We start from the raw sequence: 12,891 nt of genomic DNA, 5'->3' as shown, positions 1-12,891 counted from the left end.
GAGTAAACCAGGATGGGCACCTGCGTAGCTTTAAAAAACGTATTCAGTATTGTAGTGTAATACCAACTATAGAAAGAATATAACATTTTTGTTATTTATTAGAAGAGGACATTCACTTTTAAAGATTGAGAAGCATAAGTGAACACAGCAAGAATGATTCAGAGGAAACATAATAAAGACTTTTAATAAAAAATTTTAACTCAATATAATGTTGAAATGTTTTGAAAGTCTTGCCAGATAAAGCTATATAAACATGAAGCTCAGTGTTTCATTTTAACAGTTGAGCTTCTTTGAATGCAACTTTCAGAATAAAAATATTTTTAAAAATTGTACAAAAAAGTGAAAGAGGGACTGGGAAATTGCATATGTATTTGCAAAACGATGTTCCTATGTTTGGTCAAAAAGAAACCTTGCATTTATCCACAGCTTTTCACCCACCTATGGCACATAGGTGAATTTACTTGTATATATGTAGAGAAAATATCCAGTTTTGTTCTTGGAGCTATTCTAAGAATTAAATTCAGATTTATCTTTTTAGTTCACAAACTATCTGGGTATAATATCTGTCATACTTGTCATTCAGAAACGATCTACTGAGCCAAAAAGAATTATATGATTATTTTTATCTCTTAGAATACTCCATTGAAATCGCACCCCTGAAAACCATCTTCTTACTAGGATATGACATGTCAGTTTTTTTCCCTAAGTGACATTTCCTGTACCTTAAGTCTTCATTGTATCTGAAATTTGAATCAGTTCATGTAGGTCAGCATTTTCCACAGTAAATTTTTTGTAACATTAACTAGATGAGAAGGTCATGTAAAAAGGATTCTGTGTTTAAAGAACTTGTAGTTTCTGATTATATCCTCCTCTTAAATTGACACTTCACTTTAATATACTCAAGATTGGGAGGCTTTAGGAATTTGTTTAATCCTGCATTTATAAACATTTGAACATCAAATTTCCCCCATTCTTTGAAGTAGTGAAAACAGACAGTGGGAAAAAATGGAGATGTCAAAGAATGGTTTACTAGAGGGCCCACTGGGTGAGGGGGGAAATTATTTACATTTATTATTATAAAACATATTTATTATATTATAACTTACATTTATCTTGTTTGGCACCTTATAAAATAAAGAAATTGAGCTTTAAAAATACTATGTAGATTGACCCTGGCATCTTTTTTGCAGCCCATGTGCTAATCGGTCATTTTTCAGCAGAAGAGTGGAAATGGGACAGGACAGAGGGGTTGAGCGTTGTGCCTTCATGTTTTCATTTGCTTTTAGCTTTTTAGCATTGGTGCTCAATTCAGAGATTTACAGATTATAGTATCTATTATTAACTAAACTCAGTCTCAATAAATGAACAAATGGCTTTAAAAGATTTCTGCAGAGAAACTGTCAATTAGAGATAATACTAATAAACCAAACATGTGAACAAGAAAGTGAAAAAACTGAACTTCTCTTGCTTTTAAAAATGGTTTATCAGCCAATCTTTGAGGTGACAAACAGTGATGACGTAATCAGATCTGAAAAGAACTTGGCCCTTCCAAAAAGGAAATTATCAGTATCATTTTAAATATGGCTTGTCATGCCCTGTCTTTTAATGATGACTCAGTTAGTGTCTATGGTGGAATCAAAAACAACTCTAGATATTCCAAGCAGAAAAGAATGTAATGTAGGGAGCTGGTTACAAATGATTTATGAATACCAAATGGATGGGCTGAAGTTGCAAAAGGGAGAAGAGATCAGGAAGCTGCTGCGGAGGTGCTCCTGCAATACAAAAAAAAAAAAGAAGAAAAATCTCCCTCCCTCCCAATTTCATTCTCCTATTGGCAGAACCCCAGCTGGAAACCCTCTAGCAAGGGAATCTTGGAAATGTAGCCTGCAGCTCTCCTGCCGCCCTGCCCTTAACGCCAAGGCTAGAGCTGAAGACTTGTTGCAAAATAACTGGCAAAGTGACCCTTGACCTTTGTGGATGTTGTACCTTGTTATATTAGCTATTGCTGATACAAAACTATCACAGTGTGCAATGCATTTAAAAACTAAGCACACAGAACATGAAGACAAATCATGGTATTTGGAGAGCAAAACGTAAAGGTATTTTGTAGTTTTGACAAAACTTAATCTTAAAATTATGTACATTCTTTCATCCCCTTAAAATATTTTATCTTGTGTATGCTTATAGTATCTATCTGTAAATACAGTAGGTACATTTGTCCAGTTTATAAAGAGATATATGCATAGTTCATGCTTTTAAGTTTTTTGCTCACAGAGGTGTATAATCAAAAGTATAGAGTCAGCTGATGCGTAAAGTTCTTTGCAACTCCCTCCAACTTTGAATCCAAGTAAGGATGACTCTGTATGTGTGCTCTGGTTGACTTTGTGAACATCGTATATAGCCTATGTAAATTTCATAGCATTCTTTTATGTATTCCATGGCCTCTTAAACCTTTCTTATAAGGAATTCCTTTTCTTCTCATAAGGAATCATGTCCTCTGTTGTCTAGACATTTATTTTCAATGTTGCTGTGTACTAGAATCACCTGGGAAGCTTTTAAAGCAGAAAAATAGGCCAGGCGCAGTGGCTCATGCCTGTAATCCGAGCACTTTGGGAGGCCGAGGCAGGTGGATTACCTGAGGGCATAAGTTTGAGACCAGCCTGACCAACCTGGTGAAACCCCATCTCTACTAAAACTACAAAATTAGCCGGGTATGGTGGCACATGCCTGTAATCCCAGCTACTTGGGAGGCTGAGGCAGGAGAATTGCTTGAACCCAGGAGGCGGAGGTTGCAGTGAGCCAAGGTCACGCCTCTGCACTCCAGCCTGGACAACAAGAGCGAAACTCCATCTCAAAAAAAAGAAAAAAAAAATACCCTCAGAAATTGATTTGGTTAATCTAATGGGGAGGCCAGCCATCTTAAGTTTTTAAACTTCTTGGGTAATTCTAATATACAGCCACTGATCCAAAGAGATGAGAACTTTTTATAGTTCTGCCATCTCCTGTTTAGGGTGGGGTGTTTAATAATGGTACTTGGGAGGAAACCTCTTTCTAGCAAACCTAGAACTTTTGAAAGGAATTAATATTTTCTTATTTTTGTTAGAATTTCTGCCCCACAGTTTGAAAAAATAAGTTTTCTCTCTCTCTCTTCTTTTTTTTTTTTTTTTAATTTCTGGCAAAAGCTCTTGGCCAGAAAGAACTTGAAAACCTTAACTATGCTCAGATGGGTAAGAGACAAAAAAGAAAAGCTTACCTAGTAAACTGGTAAGTTGAGGTAAATCCCCAGGAACTAGAAAGGAAATTCATTTGTATGCATATATACTCTATTTCCTTCAGTGGTTAGTCTGCAAAAACTAAGATTTGGGGTTTGAGTGGTTAATCTTTTAAAGTTCTATGCATAAATTTGAATTTTCCTGAATAAAAAGGATGTTTGTAGGACTGTATCATTAGGGCTTTTCAGTAATATTTGCCTGTTATAATATATAGTATAAGTATACTGCATGCTTTGTCCATTTGAATTTGCACACAAAGGACTGACCAATTCTAAAGAAATAATTTCCTCCCAAGAGATAATGACACACTAGGCAGAAATAGAAGCATTAGTTGAGGGGAGGGGGAGTAATCTCTCATAGGGATTTAACATGCAGAACCATGATATTCAAAGCTGTCATGCTCACTTCAAAAGTTAAAAGCCTTTACAAAGACTGCCTTGACAAAACAAAGTGTTTCTGCAAACAATAATCTAGAAATTTATAGATGTCTGTATTATAAATTTTAATTGGTAGTGGGTGGCATTTATAATTTTAGTCAGTGATTACAGTTTCAGTAATGACGATTGAACATCTATATACCACATCCACAAAGGATTTTCAACATTTGGTTACATTTTAGTCAAGAATAGACTGGGTGTGGTGGCTCACGCCTGTAATCCCAGCGCTTTCCGAGGCTGAGGCGGGTGGATCACTTGAGTTTGAGACTAGCCTTGAGTTTGAAACCAGCCTGGGCAGTATAGCCGGACCTATCTCTTCAAAAAAAACGTTTTAATTGGCTGGGTATGGTGGCATGTCCCTGTTGAAACCAACCTGGCCAACATGGTGAAACCCTGTCTCAAATAAAAATACAAAAATTAGCCAGATATGGTTGCACACACCTGTAATCTCAGCTATTCAAGAGGCTGAGGTAGGAGGATCACTTGAACACAGGAAGCGGAGGCTGCGGTGAGGTTAGATTGCACCACTGCACTCCTGGGCAGTAGAGTGAGACCCCATCTCAAAAAAAAAAGAGGTTGGGGGGCCAGGCGCGGTGGCTCAAGCCAATAATCCCAGCACTTTGGGAAGCCGTGGTGGGCAGATCATGAGGTCAGGAGATCAAGATCATCCTGGCTAACATGGTGAAACCCTTTCTCTACTAAAAATACAAAAAATTAGCCAAGTGTGGTGGCGTGCGTCTGTAGTCCCAGCTACTTGGGAGGCTGAGACAGGAGAATCACTTGAACGCGGGATTCTGAGGTTGCAGAGAGCCAAGTTTGCACCACTGCACTCCAGCCTAGGCGACAGAGCAAGACTCCATCTCAAAAAATAATAATAATAATAATTTGTGTTCTGTTGTGAAAATTAATTGTATATGATGGATTTTTTGGTAAAAATTTGTAACTGAAGACTAAAGTGCTTTCTGAATTGACATTTATTTCTGTACAGTCAGTTGCACAGTGGTCTGTGATCATTGGATAGAAGATTGGTAATTAAAATTCACACAATATAAAAGCTGTTTCTACTCCAGTCTTAATAAGATTTTTAGTGGCTGCCAACAAGTTAGATATCTGACTGCTTTAATATCATTTCCTTACAGTGCCTGAGCTCCACTGAGAAACAAAATGTCCAAAAGCCAAAGAGCTAAAAAGAGAAGAAATAACATTATCTCAAAACTGCAATCTTCTCCTAAAGAGAATAGTTCATATCATTGGTAGTTTATTTGTACAGTTAGTTTTATTTGTAGTGTCAAGTTGTGAATATAGTATTAAGATTATCATTTCTGCACTGTTTAGTTTTAAAAAATTACCTCAGTGACCTTGGTTTTGTCCTAACTATAAGTTTATTAATAACTTAATGGCCATGGAAATCATTTAAATCCCCTTTGATAATTACACATATACTGAAACTACTTATCTGATACCACAGAGCGGAATTTGGATTATGAGCCTATCTTAGACATTATCAAAAAAAATTTTAACTGGCTGGGTGCAGTGGGTCATCCCTGTAATTCTAGCACTTTAGGATGTCAAGGTTAGAAGATCACTTGAGGCCAGGAGTTTGAGACCAGCCTGGGCAGAATAGCCAGACCCTATCTCTTCAAAAAAATTTTTTAAATTGGCTGGGTTTGGTGTCATGCCCCTGTAGTTCCAGCTACTTGGAAGGCTGAGGCAAGAGAATAATTTGATCCCAGGAGGTTGAGGCTGCAATGAGCTATGGTCACACCACTGCACTCTAGCCTGGGCGACAGAGTGAGATCCTATCTCTAAAATTAATTAGTTAACTAATTAAATTAAAACAATAATATTTTTGTAGTACAGTATTAATTAAATCTTTATTTTATTTTTGAGACGGGGTCTCACTCCGTTGCCCAGACTGGAGTGCATTAGTGCATTCTGAGCTCACTGCAGCTCCTGTCTCCTGGGCTTAAGTGATCCTCCCACCTCAGCCTCCCAAAGAGCTGGGACTACAGGTGAGTGCCACCACACCTGGCTAAGTTTTGTAATTTTTGTAGAGGGTGGGTTTTGTCATGTTGCCCAGGCTGGTCTTGAACTCCTGAGCTCAAGCGATCCACCCACCCTGGCCTCCCAAAGTGCTGGGATTACAGGTGTGAGCCACTGCGCCTGGCCTTATCTTTATTTTGTTATTTATTTATTTTCTTAGAGACAGAATCTTACTCTGTCGCCTAGACTGGAGTGCATGAGTGGCATGATCATAGCTCACTGCAATCTCAACTTCGTGGGCTCAAGTAATCCTCCTGCCTTAGCCTCCTGAGTAGCTGGAACTACAGGCTTGTTCATGGCTAATTTTGTAGAGATGGGTCTCACTTTATTGCCCAGGCTAGTCTCAAACTCTTGGTCTCAAGTGATCCTCCCATCTTGGCCTGGCAGAGCACTGGGATTACATAGGTGTGAGCCACCATGTGTGGCCATAAATTTTGTTTTAAAACAATCTTCTATAAATTATCCCATAGTTAAACAGGCCCTGAGGACATTAAAGAGATGTTCCAATTTTATTTATTAATTTTTATTTATTTATTTATTTTTGAGACGGAGTCTTGCTCTGTTGCCCAGGCTGGAGTGCAGTGCAGCGATCTCAGCTCACTGCAAGCCCCGCCTCCCGGGTTCACGCCATTCTCCTGCCTCAGCCTCCCGAGTAGCTGGGACTACAGGCACCTGCCACCACGCCCAGCTAATTTTTTTTGTATTTTTGGTTTCACCATGTTAGCCAGGATGGTCTTGATCTCCCTATCTCGTGATCCGCCTGCCTCGGCCTCCCAAAGTGCTGGGATTACAGGCTTGAGCCACCGCGCCCGGCCCTGTTTTTATTTTTAAATAAATTTAAATAAATGTGGGATTAATTTTAAAGTACTTAAATTTCTCTAGTGAGAATGTTTCTGTTTTCTTATTGCTATCACTATTTTGTATGTCTGAGTTTTCAGACTACTTTTTTTTTTTGAGACAGAGTCTTGCTCTGTCACCAAGACTGGAGTGCAATGGCGCTATCTTGGCTCTCTGCAGGCTCCACCTCCCGGGTTCACACCATTCTCCTGCCTCAGCCTCCCAAGTAGCTAGGACTACAGGCGCCTGCCACCTCGCCCGGCTAATTTTTTGTATTTTTAGTAGAGACGGGGTTTTACTGTGTTAGCCAGGATGGTCTCGATCTCCTGACCTCGTGATCCAACCACCTCGGCCTCCCCAAGTGCTGGGATTACAGGCCTGAGCCACTGCGCCTGGCCTTCAGACTACATTTTTAAGAGTTTTTGTTTACTACAGATTGTATCATCAGGGTACCTTGAAACTGTGCTTCCACGTGGCTATCCTCAAGCTTTGGGCTCGCATAAACCGTATAGTTATTTTCTGAATCTCATTACTTAAGATTGACGTATACCTGTCAAGGACAGTAACTACCCTGGTTTCCAGTGCTTTGCTGACACCAAACACCTTGCATCTGAGGTTTTATGTTGTTGGAGCATTCATTGTATCCCTGGGGATTGCAGCTCTCTCTAAGTTTGCTGTGGTGAACCAAGAAATAAGGCATATGCAGATTTCTGCAGAAATTAGGATTCCGTGAAAGATATTGAGGCGATGAGGAAGGCTGGTATCTTTCAGAGTGCAAAGTGGTTTGGGAATATAAAAAATTTGCTTGGATTGAATCACATGGAAGTTTGTCACTGACTTGTGTTCGGGAACTATGAAACATGAATATGTAGGCTGAGAAAGAGTTTATCTTGATAAGTAAATAATTAAGAAATATTTTGGAGTGTAAAAAAAAAAAAGTTTTTGTAATAGGCAAGTGTAGAGGTAGGCTGCAGTACCCCCAGGAATTAAACCAGTGATGTACATGGTTAGCACAGAAAGATAAGCATATATTTTTAGTCTGTTTTTCTAATTTTAACATTAACTTCAATTTGAGATTGAAGCATGTAAACCAATATATTTTTTCTTTTTTTTTTTGAGACAGAGTCACTCTGTTGCTGAGACTGAAGTGTAGTGGCACAATCTTGGCTTACTGCAACCTCCATCTCCTGGGTTCAAGCGATTCTGCTGCCTCAGCCTCCCTAGTAGCTGGGAATACAGGCGTGTGCCACCACACCCAGCTAATTTTTTTGTATTTTTAGCAGAGACTTGGCCATGCTGGTCTTGAGCTCTTGACCTCAAACAATCTGCCTGCTTTGTCCTCCCAAAGTGCTGGGATTACAGGAGTGAGCCACCGCGCCTGGCCCCATGATTTTTTGAAAAATCTGGGTAGAATTCAGTAATTTTCTTACTACTCATTAATGTTACTAATTACAACTTAATCTGACCCTTACTCTTATCCCTAGTATTGATTTTAAAGTTCTTTTCTAATTTATTCTTAATTTTTACCTTTGATTCAGGTCCTCTTGCATCTGACACGTGACTCTGGGTTGGGACAATTTGACAACAACACTTAAAAAGTTTTCTCTCCACAGCCAACTAGAATGTGTGTGTAAAGTAGGTCATCTTACTTTACCAGTGGGCTTATTTGAAAACATTTTTCTTGTTAAACTTCCTAGCTTCTCCAGTGATTTTACACAACAGCCTACTGAAGGTAGAAACTGAGCATATCATCACTTCTCTTTGCTATTTCCTGAATTTAACTTGAGACTAAGGCCAGGCATGGTGGGTCGTGCCTGTAATCCCAGCTACTCTGGAGGCTGCGGCAGGAGAATGGCTTGAACTGAGGAGGTGGAGGTTGTGGTGAGCCGAGATTGCACCACTGCACTCCAGTCTGGGCAACAGAGCGAGACTCCATCTCAAAAAAAAAAAAAATTGAAACTGGCTGGATTTCAGTCGTCCCCAACAATACAATCTATGTCATTCATTTGCATTTTTGTTTCAGCATGATGATCTTGTCCTAGGTAGCTCTTTGTCCATTACTGCATTTAAAACGTTCAAGGCCCTCCCCTCTCTAATCATTTTAATCCATTTAAAGCCATTTTAGAGAAGGCTGTCTTACTGTCTCCATATCTTAGCACACCCATATCTCAGCACAATGCCTAGCATATCGTCATGCTTAGTCTGCTGAACCTCAGTGGAGTTTGAGTTTTATTCCCAGTTCGTACATGTCAAGAAATGAAGATCGAGTCCTTTCCCTTTGTCTCACTCCTAACTTTATTTAACTAAAAAGTAGATACTCAAGGTTGTCAGAGTTACCTTTTACCACTAATTTGACAGTCTCTCATAAGATGTATTTTTAGTTTTAATATCAGTAAATCAATAGAAACTAAATTTTATCCTTTATAACAAATCCTTATTGTTAAAATAGAGTAAGCCTAACTACCTGAGGCTGAAATTTATGGAATAATTTATTTGTAAGTTTTGAAATGTATTTCATTGTTTTTGAAGCTAGTCCCCAGATTATAATTATTCCAGCTGACACGCAGGACATTATTCCTGGCAGTTTCCACCCAGCCTATTGATGCTTTCTTCACCAGGTTGCCCCCTTCAACAAGTTTCTGATGGTTTATACAAGTGAAGTGTTCCTAAAAACAAACAAACAAATGTCTCAGTTAACTAAGTAATTGAACAGAACTTGCATATTTTCAGTAAAGAGTAATGTTTTACAAATGAACAGTCCCAGGGTGGTAACAGTAGGAGGGAGCTTCTTCATTGTGTTAGTGCCACTGCTTTTTAAGCTGGCATGCATGGAGGTACACAAAACTGCAGGGTAAACATCACACATGGTCCTGACGTGTCATTTTTATTTGGACAGGAGATACTCTGGTTTTTATTTCCATGTTAAAAATAAAGATGTATTATACAGGTGAATTTAGAGGTCACATGAAGTTTTAAATGGGAATTTCAGAAACATGGTTTACTTGTGCCTGAGGTGATAAGTATATACTTATTCCTTTCTCTTGTTAAACTAACTTTATTGTATGGGAAGAGAAACAGGTTCAAGGAGGTTGCACAGGGTCAGGATGAGAAAAAGTCCATGTCCTTTCCTTTTTACCAATGCTTCCCGAACTTTTCACTCCATAAAGAACCTGTTCTATGATCTGCCTGCCTCCAAGAACCCCACGTTTGAAAGATGTGACCTACGAAACTGCATCTGTTCAATAAACTGTTTTACTGTTAATCAAAAACAAAAGAACTACAAGTTAGAGTTTTCGATCAACACAAGCTAACCAGTTAACCACACTGAATTGATATAATTTTGGCAAAAGGCCTTTTCGGGGGGAAATGGGCACATTACGCATTATATAAAATTTGAGGGGATAATGAAAGTGACTGGAATTATTACTAATTTAGAGCCTTAAAGATATGGGGACCCCTAGGAGTAACAGGTCCCAGGTTCTGAACTACTGTTCAGAGGCCTGCTGCTTCGAAACTTAAAATCTAGTTGTTAATGAATGACTAAAAAGAAAATGGGCAAGCGTGGTGGCTCACGCCTGATATCCCGACACTTTGGGAGGCTGAGGTGGGTGGATCACCTGAGATCAGGAGTTCCAGGCCACTCTGGCCAACATGATGAAACCTCGTGTCTACCAAAAATACAAAAAATTAACCGGGCATGGTGGCGGGTGCCTGTAGTCCCAGCTACTCGGGAGGAGGCAGGAGAATGGCGTGAACCTGGGAGGCGGAGCTTGCAGTGAGCCGAGATCGCACCACTGCCCTCCAGCCTGGGGGACAGAGCGAGACTCTGTCTCAAAATAAAAAATGCAAAAAATCAGCCAGGCGTGGTGGCAGGCACCTGTAATCCCAGCTACTTGGGAGGCTGAGGCAAGAGAATCGCTTGAACCCAGGAGTTGGAGGTTGCAGTGAGCTGAGATCGTGCCACTGCACTCCAGCCTGGGCAACAAGAGCAAAACTCTGTCTCAAAAAAAAAAAAAAAAAGAGGATGCCCTGTGTTTCAGAGTGAGCATGTTGAATTGATGCTTTTATTTCCTTTGCTGTTTGCGTATAGATTGAATATGAAAGGAAAAAGAAAGAAGATGGAAAGCGAGCTCGAGCTGATAAACAACATGTTTTAGACATGCTATTTTCAGCCTTTGAGAAACATCAATACTATAATCTTAAGGACTTGGTGGACATTACAAAACAACCTGTGGTATGTATATGTTCATACTAATCCTTTGAATATGCCCTCCTTCGTTAACATGACATTACTGAAAGTGTGTCATACATGGTTTCGTTCATATTTACCTGTGCTAATGACAAATTTTATGACAACACTCAGAAAAGATGTCTTAATGCAGCCATTTTTTGGTAATATCAGTTTTTATTTTAGATTTTAGTACACTTAACAATTCTTTATGAAGAAAAGAAATTGTCCTCGTGTTCATTTATTCTTGACATTAAGCCTGAAATCTGTTGATAGCATTTCTGGTCTTTTTTTTGTTTCCCTATCTTCCTCTGAAAAAGCTTAACTCCTTCCTTTTTTTTTTGGAAAACGTGCCTCATAGGAGAATCGCATTCTTGAAAGAATTATACTGTTTTGTCATTGTGGGAGGGTTTCTCCCTGTCTCGTGGATTGTTCTCTGTGGATTTTTTTTTTTTTTTAATTAGAATCTAAGTAGGTCCTTTTAAACCTGAGCTGAACTGCACTTTCAAATTATGCTTGCAGAGATTGTGATTAGGTTGGCCTGTTCCCCATTTTTAAGGACAAATTTAACAAATTGGTATTTTAGAAAGTTTATCTTTGTTTTATAAATATTCATTTTTATCTCTTCTCTAGGCTTTTGTGCATTTACTAGTAATTTGCATTAATAATCCATTTAAAATGATAGTAACAATAAGAAATCCAAATTCTTTCTCTAGTGTTTGAGTCACATTGTTTTCCACTTAACTTTCTCCACCGTATGTTACCACAGTATCAGATTGAGTATTTACTTAGAGGTTTAAGAAGATTGAATGGAAACTCTTTTATCTTATTTCCTTTACCATTTTGTCCACTCTGCCAGTATACTCAAGAATATGTTGATTCTTGCTGCTCCATTTATTTGATTCAGAATATGTAACAAAATAACCAATTTTAAAAAACATCTTAACATAACCAAATAACCTATTTGTGAAACAACTTGATTTTTTTTAATGTATACAAAGCTTTAGGAAATTATTTATGAAATTTTAGTGTTCATTATACAGTTTCTTCTGCAGAGATTTCTTTACTATTATACATCAACCTTTCGCTTTTTGTTAAGAAATTTAAATTCCAAAAGATTTACTTTTTAATCAGAAGAAAGTGTTCATGGTGCAGTATTATCAATTCATCCCAATGACTTCACTCCCTTTGGCATCAAAGCCTTAGAAACAGCATTCTAAGCTAGATTAAACAAATTTTTTGAAATAGACTAATTCATTAGCTAAGCTGTGTTTCTTCTGGTTTTAATGAAGTTTATCTTTGTGTGTGTGTATGTATATATATATATCTGTATGTAAAGACCATTCCAGAAACTCTGAAAACAGACAAGAGATTCTCATGGAATTAAACACAAAAAATTAGATATGGAAAATAATGACTTGTAGGGGGCATTCAGATGATACTAGGGAAAACAGTTGCTTTGCCTTCACATGGGATATAAGGTTTATTCATTTTGCATCAAAGAAAAAGGATTACTAGTATGTCTTTTGGTTTTGGTTAAGATATTTTTTATATGGTAGTACTCAGTGAATCTCTTACAACAGAACTTCTTAATTCCTAACCAGTGGATGGACTTTAGGGGATCCATTAACTTCCTGAATATCCTGAATATGTGCAAAAATATATGGATTTTCCTGGGGAACATACCATCCATAGTTTGTATCAAATTCTCATAGAAGCCACTGATATTGAAACTAACTTTTTTTAATAATAGTTTTATTATTTAGAGACTAAATTGCCTCAATAAGCATAAGATTCTTGAAGGCAGAGTTGTATGCTATTCCTGTCCCTAAATATTCATATACCCCATAGTGTAAAATATGGTAAAAATTCAGCAAATATCTCATGAATTGATTTGAAAAAAGAAAATCGTCAGTCTCCAAGGGCCCACCATATTTTCTTCAGATGGATTTTGGCAGGCCTCTCACATCATTTATAGTGAGGTTGAGGGAAAGAGTGCCAAGAAAGTGTGGAATGCCTTCCCTAGGCTGGGTATAGGCTGGAGGTAGGGTTACCTCCACCTAGAGGAGAGGGC

The 12,891-nt window shown here is 38.3% G+C and overlaps 1 protein-coding gene across 1 annotated transcript in view; it reads left to right on the top strand.

Moving 5' to 3' along the window:
* Positions 1 to 12,891, top strand: part of GTF2F2 (general transcription factor IIF subunit 2) — a 166,550-nt gene that overhangs the window by 138,779 nt on the left and 14,880 nt on the right. Inside the window, exon 7 of the mRNA XM_023187371.3 lies at positions 10,680 to 10,823. Coding sequence (XP_023043139.1) covers positions 10,680 to 10,823 — 144 coding nt within the window. The remainder of the gene's footprint in view (positions 1 to 10,679; positions 10,824 to 12,891) is intronic.

Source organism: Piliocolobus tephrosceles, chromosome X (genome assembly GCF_002776525.5).
Source record: "Piliocolobus tephrosceles isolate RC106 chromosome X, ASM277652v3, whole genome shotgun sequence".
NCBI lineage: Eukaryota > Metazoa > Chordata > Mammalia > Primates > Cercopithecidae > Piliocolobus > Piliocolobus tephrosceles.
Note: the sequence above shows the minus strand (reverse complement) of the source record. Positions and strands in the feature narration are given on the sequence as shown.